At 39.0% G+C, this 26,202-nt stretch overlaps 2 protein-coding genes across 2 annotated transcripts in view; both read right to left on the reverse strand.

The window, feature by feature from the left end:
- Positions 1–6,337: 6,337 nt before the first annotated feature.
- LOC140921526 (transmembrane protease serine 11D-like) lies at positions 6,338–13,183 on the reverse strand. The gene is made up of 7 exons (XM_073371530.1): positions 12,962–13,183; positions 10,307–10,400; positions 10,034–10,060; positions 9,890–9,925; positions 9,103–9,294; positions 8,732–8,908; positions 6,338–7,240 (listed from the first exon to the last, which is right to left on the reverse strand). Exons 2-7 carry the CDS (start codon positions 10,356–10,358, stop codon positions 6,783–6,785), a joined length of 942 nt encoding a protein of 313 aa, XP_073227631.1. The 5' UTR covers positions 10,359–10,400; positions 12,962–13,183; the 3' UTR covers positions 6,338–6,782.
- Positions 13,184–15,542: 2,359 nt separating this feature from the next.
- LOC140954057 (histone deacetylase 3-like) overlaps positions 15,543–26,202 on the reverse strand; it is a 24,269-nt gene continuing 13,609 nt past the window's right edge. Inside the window, exons 8-17 of the mRNA XM_073403459.1 lie at positions 25,959–26,016; positions 23,202–23,277; positions 22,704–22,784; positions 21,559–21,632; positions 20,962–21,026; positions 19,550–19,639; positions 19,006–19,064; positions 17,952–18,031; positions 17,328–17,482; positions 15,543–15,931 (exon numbers count right to left, since the gene is read on the reverse strand). Of these exons, the coding sequence (XP_073259560.1) occupies positions 15,865–15,931; positions 17,328–17,482; positions 17,952–18,031; positions 19,006–19,064; positions 19,550–19,639; positions 20,962–21,026; positions 21,559–21,632; positions 22,704–22,784; positions 23,202–23,277; positions 25,959–26,016 (805 nt within the window). The 3' untranslated portion in view covers positions 15,543–15,864. The remainder of the gene's footprint in view (positions 15,932–17,327; positions 17,483–17,951; positions 18,032–19,005; positions 19,065–19,549; positions 19,640–20,961; positions 21,027–21,558; positions 21,633–22,703; positions 22,785–23,201; positions 23,278–25,958; positions 26,017–26,202) is intronic.

Consider the following 26,202-nt stretch of genomic DNA (forward strand, 5'->3'; position numbering starts at 1 on the left):
ATTCTATCTGGTATTCCCTCACAATCAATTAAAGCTACTCAGCACAATACGGACTTTGCTCCAAAGAATACAACAGATCAAATTAAAAAAAAAAATTTAAAACAAAATTGACTTTATCTTTAATGCCCGCGTGTGACCAAGGTTTTATTACATAACGGGATTTTGTTTTCATGCGATAAGCATATTCTAAAAGGCGTTTACTATACTTGGTTTGTATTACATATCGTTTGTCGTTTTGAGGCCATTTACTTCACCTTTTTTTAATCATTTTGTTCTTTTTATCGCCAGGGCACAAGGCATTGCATTAATTATAATTCAGTTAGCGTTAATGCTCAGTAACCTAGAATGCTTAGCGAAAACTCAGAATACAAGGAAAAAGTATCATACTCTCAAGATAATCAGGGCAAGACTTTATAAAGCATGATACATCTATCCTTCTTCTTTGAATGTAGCCTCTTGGCCTTTGAAAATAATTGCAGTATCATGAACAGGAAAGTGTTGTATTTCTTCGAGAGCTGATAAACTACTACATTCGATACTTGTTCGATAACGTTCCAATGACCTTGATCTTTGAATAAACACGCATTAATCAGAGTCCAAAGGTTTCTAGTCATGATTTCTTTGTTCCTGTCGTATCCGGTTTTACGCTACCCGGAAGTAATAGTTAGAGATTTCAGGATAGGCCTCATATAGTCATCTCATATAGTCTCCTTTTTAGTATTCTCCTTATTGTCAGTAGGTCCACCTGATTTCTTATGTATACCTCAGTATTGTATACACTGTATACCCCTGTATATCCTGTTTGTATATTGCTCTATGTGTTAGGGAGACTATGTTTAAACTACCGCAACTTTACCGTGCCAGGGTTCGGCGGTCACCAGCAGTAGAACTAGGAGCACCAGGGGGGCTGGTGAAGTACTTCAAATCGGTCATTAGCTGAGTGGGAGAGAAATGTTAGGGTGGGGAAAGTATTACTGCTTAGAAACATTTTTAAGCCAAAGAATAGTTGAATTTCTAACCTGCGATCAGGCGTTTTTTATCGAAGTAGGACCGCCTAATCGCAGGTTATAAAGCTTCTAGGGTTAGTGTAAATATGATGTCAACACAATTACATATCTCAACCATGCATCTCTAATACTGTCAATAGAATACGAAGACGTGGTTCTATTTACAATGCAAAAGGTCCAAATTAACAATGCAATCGCCTACGAGAGTTCCACAAAACTGCGGACACAAATGCACTGAATGGAAAGGTTCAAATAATATAAAACTTGACATTAACCTAAGAGTAATCGGCATCAAATTTCTCCTTGTAGTGATGCTTTACAACACATCGGTTATAAGAATAAAGCAATTGATAATTCAACAAATTCCCCCCACTATTTCTATAGAAAACGTACAGGGACAACAAATAGGAAGGCTGAATTTTGATATTAGGGAGCTTTAGCGATTAAAGGCTTAATGCTAAAACATTTGTGAGAAAAGTTTTTAACTTTCTAAAAAAAAAAGGTGAATCCGGCCTAGATTAATTTCAACTTTCATTTTAATTATTAGATAACTGTAATGTACATTCGAAGATCTACAGTCTATATATGAATTGTTATACTGTAGTTAATTTTTGCACTTAGCAGCCGTGATTATGTCACAGGTGACCCTGGCTCCGTGATAGTGCCACAGTACGGTTACAGTAAAATTACGGTGTTTGCATGGGGTAAAAAAAACGATCCTAAAATTTGTAGGAAATCAGTAAAAGTCCATGAAACTCACCCTGCATTTAGTTGTTGTTGTCCTTAAAGCTAAAACGAAGCTGCATTTGTGCAATGTGATAAAGTGAACAATCAATTGTCCTCGAGCAAATTTGTTTCCAGCGGGGGAGGCTTAGTTTGGATACCCGGGGAGCCCAGGGTGGATTTAATTTGTACAGTGCCCAGGCGTCATTTGCTTCACCGCCGGTTGATCTGGCCCGGCCACTTCAGCGCAAGAAGTTTCGGCAGTTTTTGAATTATGTCCTTCAAGTTTAGCAAAGCCTACTGGATTCGTTTCTCTAGCTGGGAAAGCTTCATTGGTTTTCACATCTGGGGCTGTCCTTTTTCTACAAGTCTAGCGTGTTTATTTACCGTTGGAGTTCAAATTCCATGGAAAAAGTTGTGTTGGAAAGGGAGCGATGGCGACTGAGGCTTCATCTCGTACCTTGGTCACTAACGAGGGGTGGTTGCACATGGAGCTGGGTTCTACTGTATAAAAGAGAATTGAGATTCAGGGATCTCTAAGGACAACAATGAATGAATGCAGATATAAATCTCAAAATTATCCGGCAAATCTCTTAGGCCGCCAAAGCGCTTTAATTAGAAACTCATAAGCGACCAGCTCTACAAATAGGAAATACTCTGGACGCCGTTGAATAAGCAGCCGGGCGCTTATTAATTCTAGACAATACGATATATATATAATTTGTTGTTTATTTAAGGATAAATTTGCTTTTGTTATAAATGAAAAATTTCATACATTTAAAGGACTCTGTACAGACGGAAGGTTGGAATACAAAGAAACTACACAGATTTGCGCGATACATTACCAATAACACATCCTTTAATAAGTCAGCTGACATGACACAAGTTTTCGAAGATGTTGTTACCTCGAGCTTTAAGAAGATTTGCCAGAACATTCTAAACTGAAATATTTGCCCGCGTAGCCTGCCGGGACCTCCAGGTAAAGATGGAACCAAAGGTGACAAAGGAAATTAAGGGAGGAGGGGTAGAGAAGGGTCACAAGGAGTCATGGGACATCCTGAAAGAGGTGGAAAACAAGGAATGATGGGGCCGCCAGCAATGAGGGGTGAAAAGGAGTTAAAGGTGCACTGGGTGTTCCAGGAATGAAAGGTGAACTAGGAGAATCCGTTTCTGCTCCAAACGTGACAGTTTCTCCTTCTCACCTGACAGTGAACCAGGGTAACACTGCCGTTTTACTTTGTTCTGTTTCGGGTAATCCCATTCCCCAAGCTGCTTGATCCCGCGTCAACGGAGTGTTACCTAACCTAAAGTAAGGTGTCAGCAGAAGGTTTCAGGCTACAAATTAATGCAGTGAGACCTGTTGACGCTGGCAGGGGCGTGGCCAGGATTTTTTCAGAGGTACACACAATTCTCCAAATCGCTTTGCACTTCCCCCACCCCAGGGCCCCCCCCCCCACCTCTCCGTCCCCCCCTCTCCAAAAAAAACTTCCTTGATTAAAGACGTGGAATGGAGAGAAAAAAAAATGGTCCGTTGTTTTTTTAGAAAAAAATATATTTCAAAGAAACAAACAGAGTTGAATGAATTGAGGCAAACTGTGCTCTTAAAAAAATTACCTTAAAATATTTTGCTTTCTTTTTTGAATCAATTTTTTATTTTTTATTATATATTCATTGTATATCTTTTTTTGTGCACGACTTTTTCAGGTACGCACGTGCGTACCGTGCGTACAGGTAGCTAAGCCCCTTGTGAAAAACAATTGCGCGTGTGTGGCGCGTAATATCCTCGCAAGCGCAGAAAAGGTTGCGCGTATTGTTGAACGAAGTAAGTTAATCACCTACATGCTTTGGCAAGTTTTAGATGGCTTTTCCAAATTTTGCCACATCTCATCGAAAGCTCCCTGGCGAGTTGTGAAGAAAAGATATGGCAGCACAAGTATCCCAAGCTCTATGAGTCTATTGACCTTTGGAACTTAATCCCTGATCGTCGTTATGACATAAATATAAGAATTGGTATGGGAAAAATATGCACCTCTCATGGTAAAATGAAAAATGTTACTTTCATTCGTTTTCAATAAATATCTCTGCTTTAGTCCTTTGTTTGTGTTTCTGTGACTTCTATCGGTTTTGGATCGATTTGGGGCCCATTTTCAACGGTTGTTACATACCGGACTTACCGGTATTGGAATTGAAACCTTATTTGACCTTTTTCCCCATACAAATCCTTATGGTCCTTATGTTCACGCAGGGATTACGTTACAAAGGTCAATGGACTCATACAGCTTGGGCTACCTGTGGTGCCACTTAACGAAGAAACAACTGTTCTCCAAATAGTCCTAAGTAAAAAAAATGTTAAAGAAGTCCTGAGAGAAAGAGGATTTCTCATATCCTTACCATTTGAAAAAGTGACGGAATTTGTGTGGAGCGTAATTTTCTTAGTTTGAGCTCTAAGCTTGTCTGGGGCGCTTCAGATTAGAATATGAATACACTTGTTCGAGGTGATATTAAATTTGGTAATTGCTTTATCGGCAATTCAGCCAGAAACCTGACATAGCATATGCGTTCCAGAACTTTGCTTTTTCCTCACTCCGCTTCCAGGTTTTCATACCAGTGTCTGCTTGTTATGATAATTTCAATTCTTTCAAATCCCCAGGTCGACCTAAGGTCTCTCTATGGTTTGGATCATGGACCACATAACATAGAAAGAAGAAAAAGTATCACTTTACCGGTATGTCACGTGGAGGGCTTCCCTTCACCAAGCACCACTTGGGCTAAAGTGCACGATGACATTATACCAGCCAAAGCGGTTGTCAAAGGCAAATACTGCTATAAACAATAAATACCAAGAAGAAAAAAATGCCAAGCCTCAAAAAGCTTAGGAAACTGGACGAGGGTGTTACATTGCCTAGTCCCTGTACGTCCTTAACCAGTATGGAGAAATAGATTGCATGATAACCAAAACCTCTGAGAATGTCATCAAATTATAAGAGAAGGCCTTCCATTTTTGAACTCGCGTTAAACATAGACACGTTAAAACTATACCGAATTTCTGTCGCTGACAAGGCGTTTTTCTTATCATAACTTTTAGTGAGTTTCCAAGTTAACTTTTGTATTGTCGTTTATTTCATTTTATGCTTTTTAAACTTAGGTCTAAATTCTTTTAGGATTTTTCTAATAGAATTTTCATTTATTTATAACAATTTTATTGTCAAAATAATAAGACAAAAGTGTGTTGTCACCAGAGAAGAACTAAATCCCCATAAAAAGGCAACCCCCAATTCTTAATGTAAGTTATTTTTTAAGATGATGGGCCCCTAAAATGGAAACCAGCCTTTTGGCTGAATAGGCAACCCCATTGAAAGAAACCGTTAGGATATTAAAACAAATGAAGTGATTTCTTACCCTTTTGAAAAAAAAAAAAACGCTATTTGGAATAGGCTTAGCTTCAACAATCTAGCTTTTTTTCCCCTTCCCAATCCTACCCGGATAGTCTCCACCCCCTCCCCTCCCCCCTTCTCCGTAACCCGGTGGCTGGTGTTTTATTCAGCGCAAGAGACTATAAAGGGGACAGAGAGCGCATCCCCCATATACACCCTATTCCATAGGTAATTCGTCTCGAGCTATTTTTAACACCACAGATCTCAAGGGGGATTAGACAACAGCCAATCACATAGCGCGAATGTGTTCCGCGTGGATGACCCACGCTGAGAGCCACGCGTCCTTCACGAAATGACGCAGAACAAAATGGGGGAAGACGCGGAGAGCGATTTTGCTATTCCTTTTGTCGACGAAAACGACTACAGCGAGATTTCTGCGAAAGCTGTGTCAGCGAAACCGAAATTAAAAAAGAATCGCCCTTCCTCTCTTGTATAGAGCTAACAGTAGAGCAGGGAAATCCTTAACACACTGAATATTCTCTCAGGATCATTTACAATTTACAGTTTGAAGAGAGCAATTTCTGGTTTGATGTTTGTTTTTTTCAGTCTTTATAGCGATTATTCCTACCCACTTACTTTGTCAATTGTAGGCGAACCCTCCTAAAGCTGAATTATTTTCTAAGGACCATATTCAAGCTCAGGAAGAGAAATAAAATTTCGTCGTCGCTTATTTACGTCCTCCATAAAACGCGAAATTAGGCATTTTCACGTCGTAGTCGTGCAAAAACGGGAAAGAAATGAACAAAAAAGTGTGTTGCACGTGCAAAGTTGTTGTTTTACTAATTAAACCTATTGTTTTTTTGACGTTCTAGTTGTCGTCCGCGTCGTTGGATCTTAAACTCCCTAAATTGTACAAACGACCGGTTTCAATAGGCCGGCGAAATTTCTCATTTTATTAAAGCACTGAGGTTACGACAACTTCGAGTTAAACTGATTTCACGGGTTGTCAAAGAGTCCAGCGATTCCTTTTTCCCAGGTGAGCGCCGACTCATTTCGCTTCAATATTCAGGAATGCTCTCGATCTTTTTACGCTTTCATTGCCTCTCGCCCGACATGTTTTGCACGGCGTTTGGTCATGCGAAACCTCCACGCAACATCCACGCCTCGCGCGAGGTAACTTTATCCCGATTCTAAAAATAACTCGAGACGAATTACCTATGGAATAGGGTGTATATGGGGGATGCCCTCTCTGTCCCCTTTATAGTCTCTTGATTCAGCGGTATTCTTTCTTCCTCTTTATTCTAATGTTGTTTCTATTCTGGGAATAAAAGCCTTTTAAACCTAATAAGCTGTATACTTTGCATTTTTTTTTTAAAGAGTGGTTATAACCATTCTATTTTGTTGACTTTGCGAAACAACAATATGACACTTTGGATTCTTACCCTCTCCGTAATTTTCACCGTTATCTTGCTTTGCCATACTGATGAGTTCTACTGTCTACTGCTGCTACCATGCTATGGTGAAACAAATATTGAGTTTACAGGGCTTTAAACAGTATCAGTCTTTGCGTTTCATTGTTACAAACGACCAGAAAGTTCCTAAGAATGGAAAATATCTGGAAAACATAGTTATAAATTTTAACACATGCCACACTAAATTATTCCTGGAAGACACTTAATTATAAAGCAACCTTGTCTCTTTCAAATGTGCTGATTCTTTCTGTAATCCACGGAGTGAGTACCGTCAAATTAGAATAGACGCCGTATTTGTACGGTAAGGCGCACTGATCACCCCAAGAAACCAGCCCAGCTGCGTAATAGCGACCGCATTTCGAACAAACCAGCGGACCTCCGCTGTCGTATTCACAAGCGTCTGTTCCTCCCTCGGGATATCCCGCACACATAGCAGTGTTATGAATGGTCCCGTTGTAGGACTTTTCCTGGTTACAAACATCACGTGATACGATTTTTACTTTAGCCTCGCGTAAGATGTCCGGCTGGGCACCATTCCACTCAGTGTGACCCCAGCCCGCCACATAACATTCCTTATTTGGCGCGAAGACATCATGAGGTCGAGGTAAGCACAGTGGTTGCACGTAAGTGTTGAACACAAGTGCTTTGTCGAGCTTCATAATTGCTGAAATTCAATGCAACGCAAATCAGATTTACTTTTCAAGTCTAATTCATTTGCCAACCAAACAGTAACTAAATGGGTACCTTAAGGCCAAAATAGTGTCGCCGCACTGATTTATTTATTTATTATTTTTAGTATATTTAGTTATTCAATTATTCATTCATTCATTTACTTTATTACTTAGTGTTCACACGGGCGTGTTTTGATGAGTGATTACGCTCCTAAAAGTTGCGTTGTTAACTTAAGTCTTTTATAGCATTTGCATTGTAAGCAGTCTAGAAACAAGACACAAACAAACAACATTTAACCTTGGTCCCCATCTCAGATGTCGCCGCTCTTATTACAATTTTCATACTCTGCAATTTATGACAATTCGAGGTCAGTTATGTCCGGGTTTTCACGCAGCAGCAAAAATTGCGATTTTTCGTTTGTTGCGAAAAATCGTAAGTCTGACGATTTTTCGCGTTAATTGCGATTTTTCACAGTTCTTTGTCATGTTAATAATCACTAAACCAGACCGATTTGCGGATTTAACAAAATTTGCGAAAATTGCGAAAAATCGCCAGTCTGACAAAATTTCGCGTTACTTGCAATTTCTCGCAGTTTTTTGTCATGTTAAAGCTCACTTTTTTTCATGTTCAAGATCACTTAAGTGTAGTTTATAGCTTAACGAACGAGGAACATTACATTTAAAGCCCGCCAAATGACTCGAAAATAGGGGGCTGAGTAACCGGGTCGAATTCGAAATGACCGGTTACCCACTATACGTGCCGCCTCGTTCTTTAATCCACAAATCTCATCACAGAAATCACAGTTTTTGCTGGACAACCTTCTACCTCCTTTACCACTTGAATTTAGTAATTTTAGCAAAAACTGTGATTTCTTCAATTTTTCGCAATTTTTGTTGCTGCGTGAAAACTTGTGGTGGCGTCTTTAACGCCTTAACTCCTCATAACACCGACTTTGGGACTCAGAAAAGATATCGACATGTTTTTCTTGAGAGATACGTGTCTAATAGCATGATCATCTAAATTTATTCAGTCCGTTTAAACTGGCCCTATATTAACCTATATAATTAAAACAGTTAATACTATTACTATATCTTCATAATTATTTTCCATTATTCAAAATAAGCACTAACAAGCCTTGAACAAGCCTTTTTGCTGTTATAGTCAAACCCAGCTTCACGGACACCCGCTTAATATGGGCACCTCATTATTATTGACAGTTTGCTTTGTCCCTGGGGAAAGAAAGGCCTTACATTTTTTCTAAATTCACCTGGCTTAATACGGACACTTTCTGTGTCCCCCTCAGTGTCCGTATTAACGAGGTTTGACTGTATTCAATTTCCCTGTAGCGAAGTTTAAAAGGGATCAAGAGTGTTTTATTCACGAATCGTGCGGAAACGTTACTAGCTTTGTCGCCTTAAGACACTAGTGGAATGACGAAAGAAATACCCTGGAAACGAGGTTTCGTGTTTAAGTATGCACTTACCGACGTCATTCAGTGGTGGTGTGTCGTAGATCTTTTCATGCCACATGGATCTGTACCCCTCGTGTATTGTTATGTTCAAAAAATTTCTTCTTTGCTCGAAGCGCTCATCTCTTTCTTTAAGACTATGATCTCCAAGAACTGCGGTCCAGTCTTCCGGCTTAGAAGACGTGTGCGGATCTAACGGAGGTAATAAAAAAGACTTGGTCTGGAGATATATCTTCTGAACAGGAGTGAACAATGAGCGTAATCTTCAACAGGAAGTTAAACTCATCGCCAATAGATGAGCTTGGGAACTGCTAGATGCTAACATATTCTACTTTATACAAGAAATGCTATTTTCTATTGTGCTTCGTCTAAGCAGAAAAACTTACTAAAACAATGTGCGGCTGTCAATATCCATGTGTTAGAGATGACTGCGCCGCCGCAGTAGTGATGTCCTTTAAAATATAACGCTACTTGCCACGGCCACTTTCCCTGAGAACTCTGGGAACCGCCCACAATCCTTTTCACCCTTCCTCTTTTGGTCTTTCCTATCATTCTGATGCCACATTCCTGAGGAAAGACTTAATGGAATAAGTTTGTCCGGTTAGTGTTAGGATTTGACCAGGATCATGCTATTCACGTACTGATATCGCATGTCAACTGATATAAAAATACATGATCATACATCCTAAATCACAGAAACGTTTAAGCTACGGTAAAACGAGCAACAAAAACGTGCAACTTGTTTTGCAACTTTGCTGCGGAACGAGTTGAAAAGCAATATTTTGCGTTATACGAATATAAAGAATCGAAGCTAGGTCTCTGGTCTCTGGTTTCTGTTAAGACTACTCGTTCTCGTTTTCTAAGATTCAGATAATTAACTGACTCAGCGCTACACGAGCCTCTTGGACAATTACCTCACAGAAAAGCGTCAATCATAATTATTCTAATTGTTTAAGCCGGCGGTATATGAGGTGTTCGTAGTTTACTGTTTCGCCGTGTTTCGCTACTTCTTCAACTGTAATTTAGAGGCTGTAGAAAGAAACAGCTGAGTCAATGAAAAAGTTAGTTTTATTTGATAAGGGACGTATACTTTTACAAAGTTCCCTCCACAAGTTTTGACTCTCACGTATGGATACAAAAGTAAAGGGATTATTAAGGATGCTGTCAACTTACTAGAATCCATTAAAGATGACAAGGATGAAACGCTTGCTGTGAAAAAAAAAGAAATGAAATGATAATTAGCGTTATAACTGACAGTAAAATTGTCAGTCAATAAACATTGGTATTTTAAGAGAAACTCTTAAAAGTAGGAGCTACCTTTTGAACTTTGTGACTTGGATACAGCTGTAAAACAAAGAATAATAAAAGATTAAGCACCTTTTATACAAAATCCTGGCTTTTACAAATAATTAGCAAAATGCTTATTTTATCCATCTATGACCCCATATTAGCGCGGATGGTCTAGTTTTAATCACTTGAATTACAAACACAAAAAATGTGGGACCGACTTCTTTTTGTTTTAAGTGAATATGACAAGTTACTCAGTTCAACTGAATCTGTCGATAACAAAGTAGCAGGATTATGACTTACCGAACAACGGAATGAAACCCAGGACGATCAAAAGCCTCATTAGCAAAGGCATCTTGGTTTACGTCCTTTTTAGATCAGTCTTTCAGTACCCTGCCTACTGGGAGAAAAAAATGAAACGTAAAGGGTCTGCATTTGGTGAAGGAAAGCTGAATTGACATAAAAAACCAGTTCGTTAAATGGCAGTGAAGACTTCGCAAACTATGTCAGCTGTTATGAACTGTTCTTTAAGCAAATGCTACTTTTACTAGCAAATAAGCTACTTTTTGTTGAACAAAGTAGAGAGAGGAATAAGAATTCCTTAGCCAGTCGTTATATAATAATACTTGTTTCACCACCCGTCTGTTTTTCTGAGAAAACGTGATAGGGTGAACTAGAAAGGGCACCAAAGTTCCACTATTTGAAGAGTTCGCGACTTTGTTGCACCGTTGACACCCCTATTTGCACAGATATTTAAAGTAAGAAGTTGTTAAGTGTGCTATGGTTTGGTTAACAAGTTTCGCCTCATAAATGGAGATATGTTCCATCTATACAGAGAATTGTAGATTGTTAATGGATACATGAAGCTCAGTCCCAATGACCTAGTGGTGATGAAGCTTTTACACAAACAACCTTCGATTTACACAAAACGTGAACAGCAGAAACGCCACGTAGTTAGCGTTTCCTCCTTTTTTTTGACGTTTTCTGCATGTTTGCCATTTAAAGCCCAACTTTTCAAATGTTCTGAACAACACCTTATTTTATTAGATGAAGTTTTTATCATAACAATTATGTATCAGAATCCGGCTCAATGCTGTGAAAGGCAAAAAAAGCCACTAGAGGTGACCTGAAGCGTTTTAAACGACAAGAGTTTACAACTTTTACAAAAAATCGTGGTACGCAGGGCGCCCCAAATTGATGAAGCTTTCTTAGGAATCCACGATCGATTTTTGACTTTTTGGAGTTGTTTTCACAAGCAAAAGACGGTCCAAACATAACACATTTTGTAAACAGTGTGATCATTTTGGGGATGGGGTATCATAAAAAAAAATGTACGAAAAGGAAGGACATAGAAAACGTTGGCTAAAACATTAAAAGTCTTTCTTTTAAGACGTCGCGGTCGATAGAGATCGCAAAGAAGCCATTGTTTAAGAATTTTGAGCGGAGTTCTTTAGCTGCAGATCCCACCTTGAATCGTAAACTGTAACCTTTTCTCAAGATTCAATATGCAACAGCAGTGTTTGATATGGGAGGATTTTTGCTCTGATGGCGATTGAGGGAACAAATTCAAGTGTTTGGGTCTTAAGATAGACTGCAAAAACAGTCGGTTTACCCATCAAAATCGGTCTTTCAAGGCGCATAGCCTGCGTGGCAAGCGTTCCCAGCGAGTTCATCATGAGAGCAAAAATAAAATTAACGCGATTGGAAACGCTTGCTACGCAGACTAAAGGCGCTCGAGTGAGTTTCCTAGGCTCGCCCAAGTCTCATACTCTGTTTTCGCCCCCCCCGCCCCCCCACCTCCCCGCGCTCCAGGCCTTTTTATTATTATTATTATTATTATTATTATTGTTATTATTATTATTATTATTATTATTACTATTATTATTGTTATAATTATCATCATCATCATCATCATACGGGTAATAATTGGGATACACAGTAACATACGGATGCATACGAACAAGGAAACAGCACAACGAAAATCGGCTCGTCATCACTAAGAAATACGCCAAGCATAACCAGAAATTGACCGAAATGAAAAACGTACGCACACTTCACTCGACAAGAACTCGAACACAGAATTTTATACAAAAGATATACTGAGCAGTTTAAACTCCACTTTTCAGATATACACAAGAGTAAAATAGAATTCTAAGAAGTAAGATAATCAAAGGGAATAAAATACTGTGATTTTAACAAACTTTACCCTGTTCAAGCTCAAAAAGTTTACTTCTTCTTTTGGGATTCGTCGCTTTTTTCTTTCTTGTGTTAAGTACGATCAGCTTTTCCCACAATTTTGATGTTTGCAACAGATATCCGTTTGGCTTACTGGTAAAGTGTAAACTTTGAAATCTTACTATTTGTAAGATTTCTATCGTTTTTCAGTGCCTCCGCGGCAAATTACCTAGAACTACTGTTATTGTCAGTAAGGCGTGCAAGGAAGTGAAAATGGGGAATAGTTTACAATAATACAGGCTAGTCGTTGGCATGCATTGGTCTGCATTCTGTTTATTTCATTGGTGGCAACGCATGAGTATAGGCTACTTAGAGCCTCTTGTTTTCAAGAGATCCGGCACCAAATTAAAGGTTTTCTCTCGACCTGACGGGTCAGCATTGATTGTTTATATTACTTCCCCCCCCTCCGGCTATCATCCGGGAAGCGTACTGTAACTCGCCTCCGAACAAAGCCATCAAAAGGCTATTAATCGAACAACACAGCGGCTTATGTTATAAATTTGGACACAAAACTTTGATAAGCCTCTTCAAAAGTAAGTTATTGCTGGGAAATGCAAAATAAAGACACAGATGTTAGGTTTCGTGCAATTTCATTGTGCATCAGACGTGACGCAAAATCACCACATAACTAAAGACGTGCTGACAAAGGCATTGTATCGCCACAATTTGTGACAAAGGCAATTGTGGATATAATTTGATAGTGTTACAAACTAATTACCTTACCGTATAGAAATTTACCCTCGCAAGAAGTTCAATTCAGCTTACAGATGATCATCGGCTCTATGTTGGCGTAAACAGACAATTCTTTACAGCTGAGCCACAGGAGTTTACGTAATTCGTCTTTCAACATATCCCGGCAGCAAATATCGGACTACAAAAGGGCTATGGCATTTAATATCCGTACCCCCCCGGTTGAGGACTTACCTTTTCTTCCTACCCCTGAAGATTGGCTAAAATTGCATTCACCCCTGAAGGCTTCCATAAAATGTGGACTTACTCCTGAAGAATATGGGTCCTACCCCTGAAGAATAACGGCTTACCCCTAAAGAATTTCGTGAAAATGAAAGCTTCACCCCCAAAGATTTCCATATTTTCTTACTCTACCCCTCAAGAAATCCTCTATTTTGATAACTTATCTTTGGAGAATTCCATGGTTCCTCAGCCGAGGGTGCGGTATCATAATGCAATAGCCCAAAAGACAGGAATCGGTTTAATTATCGATCAAAACGGTACTGAAAACTATGTGAATAGAGGGCCGCAAATACACCCGTATAGGGGAGATGAACCTGGACTGAGTATCAACCCTTCCATAGCTAGGGGCCAAGGGAGAGGAGATATGAAAAGACTATTGCTTTGGATGAACTATAAATGTAAGCCCAGTAGACAATAGAGAGATTATCAGTCGTGCGTGAACGCGAGAGATGTGCTATTTGATTTCAAAAATCAGTCAAAAAAAATTGTTGTTGTGATAACGCCAAAGCTTGTAAAACTTTGCAGGAGAGGTATCAATACTGTGTATCAATTGTAACATAATGTACAATTTAATAATAACCCAGTATCAACATCTTTAAGCACGCTAGCGTTTAGCAAATGTAAGCTAATTTTCTGTACAGATTGCCATAATTGTGATTTTTTTTTTTTCACCAAATGGGTTTTATTGATGGCATTTCCGTGAAATTTTAGCGCTGAGCTACGGGAGTCTGTCGACCAATCCCGGAAGCAAATATCGAAATACAAAGATACAGGAAGCGGTTTAATTAGGATCAAACAGGTAATTAAAAGGGGCGTCGATAAAACCCGGAACATGGAACATCCCGGAACATGAAAAAATTAAAATATTTTTTAGGAAAAAATAAATAATTAATTAAATAATAATATTAATAATAATAATAATAATAAATAATAAAAAGAACAATAGATAGAAAACAATTTTTGCAAAAATTTCTAATAAAAAAATCGATAACATAACACAACATAACACAAAAACGAAAAATAAAGAAACAAACAAAGAAAGAAAGAAAGAGAAACTGGTATCATCTCCGAGTATGAGAAAACAATATTTTGTCGCAATGAATTTTTGGGCGAGTGAGGCTCCATTCAAATGACAGTAATGAGTGAAGGTTTGCTTCTGAATTCAAAATATATTAAAATGGGTCTCGAGGAGAGGGTATCCAAAGCTTTCGTCACACAGCCACCTCTTGTGAATGTTTGCCATGCGGTTTAACGGTTATCCATTTGCGGCTTTGCGACCGTAAGAAGAGCTTAGGGGCTCGTCGCTTTGGACTTCGCGACCCATTTTAATATATTTCGAATTTAGATGCAAGCCTTCACTCATTACTGTCATTTGCATGAACCCTCAACAAAATTTAATTTGTTGCGACAGAATATTATTTTCTCATACTCAGAGAGGATACCAGTTTCTCTTTCTTGATTATTTCATTATTTTTCGTTTTCTTTTTTTTGTTATTTTACGTTATCATTAATTTTTACAAAAATTATTTTATTATTATTATTTTATTATATATATTTTTTTTTTCATGAAAATTATTTTTATTTTTTCATGTTCCGGGATGTTCCAACATGTTCCGGCATGTTCCGTGTTCCCGGTTTTATCGACGGCCAATTAAAAGAACGTGAATAGAGGAGAACCTTAAATATAACCTGGAATGAGTATCACATACATGTGTGAAAAGTCCAGTAGACAATACAAAGACAAACGCAATGGGCAATGATTTGAAACGAAAATAGTGCAGTCGACTTTCCTCGGTCTAAATAATAAAACTTTGCAAAAGCTGTTTTATTTTTAGTTTGTTAGTAACATTGTTGAAGATCTTTTCAGGTTACACGTTGCTAGAGTAACATTCTATACTGATAGCCATAATCAGTGACCAAAATGGAGTGAGGCGCGTCGTCTTTTCCCGTTACCCACGGGCGTCTTTTCTAGACTATACTAAGGACAGAGGGCTGGTGAAACAGAAAAAGGTACTTCTAACACAAAAACGTTGCCCTAGAAATAAACTAAGGTATCTTTTTCTTGTTGAAGACAATAGGATCAACATATTTTCAAAAATGAAGAAAAGAAATAATCCCTGCAGCTATGAACGTTATTTTATTCAGTTGCATAAATAGAAGCGTAAAGAATAAGACTCCCACCGGACCCGATAGAATCTCGTTAAAAGGCCTGATTTTTTCCATTCTTGTTTCGGAAAAATTCTTTAAATTGTATTCATGACTGCGACAATCAATTCCTCATTAACTTCCACATTTTCACTCATTGTAAAATATGAGTTATTTCATCAAAGTAAACATTTAAAATGGCGTCATTCAAGACCAACTTTATTTACAAGTTTACATGCTACATGTTTACATTAGCTACAACCAAGTTGGAAATGAAGAGGAACGCCGCTGGACGGGAACATAAGGCGCTCACATAAGAGAGGTTTCATTCTTCTCTGTGGTAGTACACATGGGCTGCAGTATTCCGGATCGAGTAACCTGAAGTGATTTATCTCTTGCACCACAACTTCACTTGGTTTCTACGAGATGTTAAGTTCCAGTCTTGTTACTGCAGTATATGTAGCATATTCACCCGGGTTGATTCTCATCCATGTCTTCTTATCCTCTTGTTACACTTCAAGATATGCGTCTTCTTTATCCACGTCATGTTCACCGTCATAAAATTCTCCCTCAAACCTGTACAATGGGAGATCAACGTAAAGTAATCACTACATTCATCAGGCATGTGCTGAGTGTGAGATCCTCACCCTGCACTTTCGCGCAACTTTAAATTTCCTATTTTTTCAAGAGTAATAGTTGACGGTAAGTGCATTCATAACGATAACACTAGTAAATAACAGTGGCAGTAAGTAAAACGCTGACTGTCCTAGCCAGTTAGGTAGTTAAGGGGTAGGTAGGCAGGTAATAATAAACACTTGTGAAGGCAAAACCACAACGACAAAACAGTGAGGGTCAGGCGGATCTTTAGTAGACCTGGATCAGTCAAATCTTGAGTAACAAATTTTAAAATTAAAACAGTAAACTGATCCTTACGACAGGAAGAGTGATAGAAAAAATAAAGAGAGAAAACAAAAATAAAGTGGTGAATTATGTTTTAAAAGAAAAATCAACGATAAAAAAGTAACACGACGTTTCGATGACTCCATGTCATCATTATCAAATGCGAAGAAAATACAGACAAAACACAAACCTTCAACGCGGGATATAAAAGAAAAATGAAACCCCGTTGAAGGTTTGTGTTGCAAATTTTTGTTTCTGTTCCTGCCGTAATGATCAGTTTACTGTTTTAATATTAAAATTAGGTAATAATAATCTTAACAGGGTTCGTTCCCTGGTATGTAATCTAGGTGATAGGTAGGTATGTAGGTTAGGTACGTAGGTACAGTAGGTAGGTAGATAGGCGGGTAGTTAGGTACAGTAGGTAGGTAGCGGTAGCGGTATGTAGGTACAGTAGGTAGGTAGATCGGTGGGTAGGTAGGTACAGTAGGTAGGTAGCGGTAGCGGTAGGTAGGTAGGTAGGTACAGTAGGTAGGTAGCGGTAGCGGTAGGTAGGTAGGTAGGTACAGTAGGTAGGTAGATAACTACGTACAGTAGGTAGGTGGGTAAGTAGCTACAGTAGCTAGGTAGCGGCAGCGGTAGGTAGGTACAGTAGGTGGGTAGGTAGGTAGGTAGGTAAGCAGCTGTGGGTGATTATGTATAAGTTTCATAACCGACTTTTAACTTCTGGTGTTTGCCTCTTTTTTTCTTCCCTTAAGAAAATACGTAGTTATAAATTCAAAAATTGTACACAATCGCCCCTTATCTCTTACCCGAGCTATTATTTGCAATTATTGACAACTTTACTTAAACTTAGACAACACTTAAAAATATAGTTTATAGACAACGTGGTTGGGCATAACATTCAGTGCACCCAGAGCAAAAGAAATTCAATACAGGCTCCCTTCAAAATCCCTTCGGTCCATTCCTCCCCCCTCTTCTCTCTCCCACCCAATGGATTTCTCTCTTCTCCTTTACCCTTCTTTCTTGACCCACCCTGATCTGTACCTCCCCTCCCTTCAGCTCCTTTACAAACCTTGATTCATCATCGTGTCTGCCATCAGGATCTTCCTGATCTTCTAATGACTCCAGGCAAATAAAATCCGGGGGCACCTCCTGCATTTGAACACTAGGGGCTCCTGTTACGCACTTGATGTTTTCAATCACAGTATGTTTTATGTGGTCCAAGTACTAAACACCAAATAAAAAGAATGTTTATACAACAATCGTGAATCTGTTACAAGGTTCTTCAATAAGGACAAGCGTTGAAACGAAAATCCGGAAAATGAGAGTTTCGTTTAAGTTTGATAGCTTTCAGTGGAGTACATATGCACCTCTGTATTTTGCCTTTTAGAGCTTAACCTTTAACTGACGTTAAAAAAAGTAGCCGTGTCAACCGCCCCGTTCCATCAAAAGATAATTCCTCATTCCCCAATTTCGTTTGGGGGGAGAGGGCGGCCAATAGCCTGCGTAGCAGGCGCCGGTTTATTTTTAGGGTGAAGGAAGAAGTCTAGAGGACGCGCGCCCCTCGAGAAAAGGGGCGTGTCCCCCGCGCGCGGACTGTAAAAAAATAAAATCGGCGCTTGCTTCGCAGGGCAAGGGCGGCTGCACTCAGGCTCTGAAAGGAGAAGGGTAAGAAGTGCTGAATTAAAAGCCGCACCTGTTTGGTGTTTTGATTCTCTATCCTGGCTGCAATATCAGGATACAAAGAAAAGTCTGGAGCAAAGTACTCTAAGTAATCTGAAACAAAGGAAATACAGCAGAGGGTAGATTGTTAAACTGGATAATAAAACTCATTCAACGATAATTTTGACAATAAAAGGACACCTGAAATGAAGGCCCATTTAAACATGGCTGTAACCAACAAAATTGGGTTATGTTGAGCTGTTTTCTATGGAATTTCCAAACAAACCCAACACCGTCCTATATGTTACAATTTAAGCTGAAATAATTCCACGCTTTTTATTTGATCAAAACTAAGAAAAAAAAAGGGCCACTGTGCATGCTTCGCTTCGCTAATGTTATTGCAAAAACTGTTCAAGTGTGGCCAAACTGTTGTGTTGTCTGCCGCTCCAAAGTACACAATCCAACCAGGTGTTCAACTGGATCTAAACTCGTATAAGTAATAAGCCTTTAATAAACACAAGGTTTTAGATGTCATTCTGTGATATTAAGTCATATGCATGTCCTTTAAAGCCATCAATAAGCAAAGCAATGGTCTCTGTGTATAATACGTGAATAATTTTTGTTAGAAAAAAAACAGTTGGGTAATAACTTTTTCTTTCTTTTTTACACGAATACATAGTCAGTTAAAATTAATACTGAATACTACTATTAACAATAGCAACTGATTTCTTGCACATCACATAAAACTCTCAGTGCTCTAACGATATTATGAAATAATACGCTATGACTTCCAGAAAGAAAATAATATGTTTTTACCACAACTTAAGGGAAAGTATCAGCGCAAACGACAAGCTGCTTCTCACTTTCCTCAAACAGTGATAATGGCTCAGTCAGTTACAGTCTTCTTGTTCACAAATTAAAAGCTCCTATTATTTGACATTACATCACATCATATATAAATTTGCTTTTAAGTGGCTGAGAAAAACATCCACCCCATGAAGGTCTGCCACCACAGCAAGCCGGCTGGTGGCTTGTGCGTGTATGTACTGTTGTACAAAACAAAATATGTATTTCAAGTATTATTTTACCGTTGTAAGGTATTTCATTGGAAATTTCTTGATCCACTAAAAGGGATGTCTCATATGCCCTGCAACAGAGATCAAATAAAATACTTTTGTAAAGACCGTGAATTTGTAACTAACTATGAATTTAATGGTATACATGTACATGTATATTAGAGAATTCACAAGAGACATAAACCACTAAATACAAACACCTCTAAAAAGATGAAAACACTTGACCTTTGGCCTTGTGCTTTCAACTGTTTCTCAGTCTTTGGAACCCGGGATGAAGCATTAACCCTCATTTTCTACATAACTATTACTTCATTTCTGGAAGCATTCAGACAATTGAATCAAGGAATTCATCAAAATAGTAGTGTAGGCCCAAGGATATCCGAACTCAAACAAGGCATTAAGCATTAGGGCAACAAAATTTTATCTGTACTGCGTATTACAAAAAAATGGTACAAAAGATCAGTCCAACTAAACTAAACCACGTTTGACTAAATTAAGAACAGCACTGCTTGATTCGACAATACATGTAAAGTAGTATTTAAGCAGTTTTTCTTACCAGCATCTTGCAACATTTTTAATTGTGTATCCTCCTCCTCCGAGAACCAACATAGGAAGGTTGAATGTCTTGACATACTGCACACACTCACTGCCCAAAAACAAGACAAATTTATCAAAAATAATAATATTATAAATCAGCCAAAAAGTTTCGATGTCACCATGATGTTATCACAGTCAAGCCTGTGATAATTATTATTGTTATCATTATTCCTTCAAAATATTTCTCTGTTTCTGATTGGTTCATATCCCATGGCTAAGTCTTCATATCCAGCTAGCATTGACAAAATTTCAACAGCATTTGCAATATCCACAAAATGACCTCAATAGTAATACTACAGTTAAACCCCCCTTAAGCGGTCACCTGCTATTTTAAAAGTGGCCAGTAACCAAATTCCTGAAATAATTGAAGAATACTTTTCGGTTTTCCTTTCATATTTTAATTTGGTAATCCCAGTGAGGTTTCGATAACAAAAGCCCTAATTTGCCCAAGAAAGCAAAGTACTGAAGGATTCTGGTCGTAGTAGTAAACTGATGTCATCATGCAAATGGCCTATTGGTCACCACCTATTTTCCTTAATCGTATTCTTAAGATAAAATCAAACTAAGTGTGTCAAGTGCTTGATGGCAACTTAATAGAGGAGAAAACAATGGAAGAACTATTGTTGGGATGGCCAAAAGGTGGCTGTGTGTGGACCACTAATGCTGCTCCAGTCATGTGTTTGTTTCATAATAAAGTGATGTTTCTGTGAAAGATTATACTTATTATTAAGACGATCCTCTGAGCAACCAAGCTCAATTAAGCATTCACCTGCCTGTACCCTGGCAAGGGTGGCAACTTAATGGAGGTTCAACTGTAATAGTGGTTGCCAGAAAAAAAGGACAGCAACTGAGAAGACGAAGCCAAAGAAGACAAAGTGGCAGAACATTTCACACATTTTACATAGAAGAAATGGCCATACTACTGCCTACAGATAATATATGCTTTTTGAAGAAAATCTGCTACGCAAAAAATCCCTTCATATCCTGAACTAGCCAAGAAACAGGCAAATGAAGATGGAAACTTAACATCAATCAGGGTATGCATGTTTTAGTTTATTCTTACACTAGGTATTGGATTCAGTTTTTGATCTGAACAATTATGCAGATCTCCAAAGGTGCTTAACACTCTCCTCGATCACCATAATTCTTCAGATCATACTCAGCCTAATCCCATAATTGTTTCTTAACTACATGTATACTGTACATGTAGTTATACAGTATTGAAATTTTGCTACAAAATTCACAAGACTGCTTCTTTTCCCATTATTTTGAGTAAACATACTGTTTTCAGCGAGAACACAGTCCTTTGTTATGATTAATTTACATGTAAATATTCTGAGTGGATTATTAAACCCAGTAATGTCTTTATACCCATGTCCCTTGATACTGAGGTTAAAACAACCCAGTCTGTCACATCCAAGTGAATCAGCTCCACACTGCAACAAGACATAAAAAAATCAAAGTGGTAAATTGAGGAATTTTCATGTACGAACAGATTTCAGCTCAATTAAAAGCTTCTGCTAGCTTACTGTAGGTTCTGCTGTGACTAGATACAGTATGTACATGTACATGTACTTGTCTACTGCATACATGGACGAGGATTTCTTAAGCAAGGCTGTCAGTAAAATTTCAAGTTGCCAGATATAGCAAAAAGTCAGCTGGGAATTGAACAAGGAAGATCATTTGATTCTATTTGAATCCTCTGAAAGTAGCTGGTGGTCAGCTCAAAGTAGCCAAGGAAAAGCCCTGGCTCCCAGCCCTTACTGACAGCTCTGCTTAAGAATCAACTTTGTGATATGAGGAAATTGCACTCAAGGGGCTAGTCTGCCTACTAAGATGATAAAATTAATATTATGGTTGCACATGGTCTGTTGCAGTTGAAGAGTATTAAATGAAGTCAAACCTTAAAGTCAGGGAGTTCTAACAACATTAAACATTGTTAGTTTTGTGGGTCAGCTCATATCTTACCTGTAAGACAATACAACTGGGTTGATAATGATTGACAACAGCCTGCATTATGGGCTTGAAAAGGTTAGCATAACCTAACAACCAAGAAATATTATATTTAACAGTTTTACATTTTTGTAGATTAAAGTAAACTGTAAGTGACCTTTATAACAAGTTTTGTTGTTACACATCACTTTTATAATGTACAGTTCAGACTGTATCACACCTTATTATTGGTTTCAAAACGTGCAATATCGTCATGATAATGCTAAATAACTGTAGGCCAAACTCCGTTCCAAAAAATGACAGTAAAACCATTCTCTGAGGACCTATTAGTGGGAGAATGTACGTTCCTAGTCTGAATTTCAAAAGCAGTCATTTCACTTAAATTGAAGAGAAGGCCATGTCACTGGCAGTATCTTACTATTGTTTTTGTGATTTTCCTCGTTGCTGTTGCAGATTCAAACCAACTTTATGTAAATATATGATTTTCATATATTCGTTACTTGATCATCATCCTTTCACGGGTTTATAACAAACCAATTCAACGACCTGCTCCCAGTTGGCTTGTTAGCTCAATTGGTAAGAGTGCTGCACGAGTATCACAGAGGTCAAGGGTTCGAATTTCGTATGAGCCGGAATTTTTTCAGGCTTTCTTTTCGCAACTGCAAAAGTTACATCTATAACTGCAATGATCTTCTTTCAGATAATTCTTCAACCCGCAGTTCTCATATATGATTTTCATAATATATTCATAACTTTATGTCATATTTGTTGCCAATTCATCTGTCTTATGTCACTGTTTCAAGGTCAAGTTGCTTGTCAGAATTGAACCTTAGGTCATGTCACTTGTCAGAATTGAACCCTAACACAGCCTCTTCACTTTTAAGTACCACTCAGTCTAGCTGCACGTATGAGCAATGTCATACACTCCATACAGTACATGTATATCAACTGTAATAAGTAGCAATACACATGTAAGTCATTCACTTTCCAAGGGTCTCGTTCTCTTTTCAAGATGTTTTCAAGATGTTTGCTTTGTCCTTGGTCACTTTTAATAAGTAAGGTCAGTTTGGAGCTCTTTTAACTTAAGTTTGTGAAAAAAAAGTTTCAAAGTGACAGGCAGTTCTAAAATATCCAGTCCGCAGCACCAACAAAGGACCAACCTTGATCATCTATCCCATCTCTCAAGGGTACATTGAGTGAATAGTACCTTCCATTTTCAACTCCTAATTCAAACATGTCACCTGCAAGGAAAAGAGCTTGATAATTCAAAACGATGACAGTTAAGGACAGAGTGGCATGGGAGGAGAGATAAAGGTCCTTTTCAAGACAAGTAAACAATCAAAATGTTAAGTCTGGCACGTAAACCATCAGCCCATCACAACTCTGAAGAACCAGCAAACACGGCAGTCTAATGTTCATAATATTTCTTTTTTATTGGCCAGTAACCACACAAGAAATAATTTATGAAACACTGATGGATTTCACAAACACAGGGTTGGTGTAATTAGACACCATGCACTTAAAGATTCACGTCATTAAGGCAACCAGTCACATCTCACTTACTCAAGGTAATTATGATTTAGTAACTGTTCTGTGCTACACGTAGGTGTTGCAGCCCATTAATGTGATGTATACAACTGTATAAATTATGCAGTTACCAGTTCCAGGGAAGAAGTGGTTGCCATATTTGTGAAATGAGAGTGTCATGACACGATCGGTCAGATAAAATGCTTCCTGTATAAAGAAGATACATTGTATCAAAAGAAAATATTTTTTATTTAGTTTTTATTGATCACTATAAAATGTAAACGTTAAAGTATGCAGTACAAATAACAAAGATACAAATAGCTAATAGTGTTGATTAAAATATGTTTTTCATTTACAGTCGAACCCCATTAATACAGACACTGAGGGGCCATAGCAAGTGTCTGTCCACGTATTAACAGGGTTCTGTATTAAGTGGGTTCAATTTAGAGAAAATGTAAGTGCAAGGGGCAAAGAAAACTGTCCGTAATAATGAGGTGTCCACAGTTAAGCAGGTGTCTATAAAGTGGGGATTGACTGTACTGGTTTACAATAATTATTAAGCTTCAAAACATCATGATACAGTGTATAAATCCAATTCACTTCAATACAAGCTACATTGTAAAGAGGGGCTTATAGTCACATGTATTATAGACCAAGGCTGTGCTCTAGCAGAGCCCAGTGGCCCGTGGCACCTAACTTTTGTTCTCGGGTGACTAAAAAATCTCTGTTTTTTCATAGAAATCATATGCTGGGCACACTGGATTTCAATTTTTCTTAGGGTGGCTCACAGCCTTGTAGACCGGAAGGCAGTTACCTAGTAGAAGGAAAACTCTGATTCCAAACCTCCACTACCTTGTGGCAATACCCAGTCACGGGAAAGGCTTTAGGAGTAAACCTCAAGGAGAAATTAGAAGTTGGAGCCCCTAAGGCAGTTCGTTGTTGACTTTCATCTTCCTTTTGGCAACTCCTGCGACTGCATTGGCACCAAACTGTAGCAGCCCTGCTGTTCCTTTGGGTTCGTCAGCAAAGTGGAGAGGGAGTACAAGTTGCATGGGCAACAGCCCATCCTCCATATCATACTGCCAAGGCTTACATCCATCCATCCATCAGCCAACAGCCTACAATCTGCCATTCCCATCGGTGTTGACACAACACGGGAATCGAAGCAGCAGTTACTGATTATAAGTCACTGCTCAATTGACGGTCATCAGGATGCCAGGGGTTACTTCCAATGGTGGGAGAGATTTTCAAAACTCACTGGAAAGCTATCACCCACCTTAAGCTGCGCAGCCCCCAGCCAGTAAGGCGTTGTCCTGCCACAATCTGCTTGCTTCATTGGGTGCTTGGAGACTGGGAGACATCCGAACTGTGGATAATAAACTATTGCACCAAGCAACAACAAAGGATTCTACAAAAGACCAGCTCTTGAACTGGGATGTTTTCCAGAATGTCCCGTAGACCTTGATGTTGGGCCTCTCTAAAGATCTTCGGGACATTAGTGATGCCGGGAAAAGGGCTGTCATAAACAATGAGTTCAAGAGACTGAATGCCGATGTTGCCACCCTGCAAGAAACACAATTGGCAGGCACGGGGAAACTGAAGGAGAAGGACTACCCTTTTCTGTTGGCAGGGAAAGAGCTCTGACTAGCCCTAGGAGCATGGAGTTGGCTTCACAGTGAGGAATAGCTCGCTGAACATGGTGGAACTGGGCAGTGGTGGCTCTGAATGACTCCTGACTCTACAACTGAACACCACCTAAGGCCCAGTCTCTCTGGTCAGTGTGTACACCCCAACATTGTCCACAACTACAAGTTCTACGAGAATCTTGCATCAACAATCTTGACCATCCCCAGCTCGGAACAACTTGACTCATGGCCCTCCTGCCTCATCAGAGATCTGCTGTTTGCTGACAATACAACTCACATCCAGCAGAAATTGCAGTCGCTGATGAAACCCTTCTCTCAAGGACTTTAAGCTGACCATCAGCCTGAAGAAGACAAATGTAATGGGCCAAGATACACAGTCACCACCAGCCATCACCATCAATAACTATGAGCTTGATTCCCATCACCAGTTCACGTACCTTGGATGAACAATCACCGATAACCTCTCCCTGGACACTGAGGTCAATAAGAGGGTCAGAAAGGCAGCTACAACACTCACTCACCCTACATTTAATGTGTGGTCAAACCCCAAATTGACAGTGAAGACAAAGATGACTGTGTACAATGCATGCATTCTTAGCAGTTAACATTGTATTATATGGCAGTGAGACATGGACCACATATGCCAGACGGGAAAAGAGGCTCAACACCTTCTACCTAGGAAGAGTTTGTCACATCTTGGGCAGATCCAAGTGACCAACGTTAAAGTCCTGTCTCGTGCTGGCCTTCCCACCATGTACACCCTGCTGAGATAACGCCGGCTGCACTGGTTAAGCCACGTTCATCGCACAGAAGATGGCCACATCCCAGAAGACATGCTATGGGACAAAGAAACCACGGCCGCCTGCACCTGAGATTCAAGAATGTCTGTAAGAGAGACATGAGGACCCTTGACATCAACACTGAGTCCTGGGAAGGAAGACCTAGCAGCTGACGGTGGAAGTTGGAGAAACACTCTCCACAAACAACTAATGCTGGGTGATGAAAAGCTGATAGTGATGGTAGACAAGCAGCGAACTCGCAGAAAGGATCCCACCACCAGACCTAAAACCACACACAAATGCGACCTCTGTGACAGATATTGTCACTCAGATTGGCCTGTTTAGTCACAGGCGATGCTGCTCAAGCCAAGCTGACAGCCTGGACGGATCTACCCATGGTTGACCCTGACTGACTGGGGCCTACTACTACTATTACCTAAAGTTTATGGCATGCTGCACTTACCTGAACTCCATCACCATGGTGAATATCAATATCAACATACAAAACACGTGAATGATACCTGTTCAAAATGAAAAACCAATAATTTATTATTTGTAAAAAACACGATTCATAAACATAAGTAACATGCATATAAATAGGTTCAGGCTACCTTAAAAGAAAAACCCACAACAAAAATACATAATTTATGCATTATTTTATTTATACATACACTTTAAGCTAGAAAACAAAAAAACCCTAAAAATCA

This window comes from Porites lutea, chromosome 12 (genome assembly GCF_958299795.1).
Source record: "Porites lutea chromosome 12, jaPorLute2.1, whole genome shotgun sequence".
Taxonomy (NCBI): Eukaryota; Metazoa; Cnidaria; class Anthozoa; order Scleractinia; family Poritidae; genus Porites; species Porites lutea.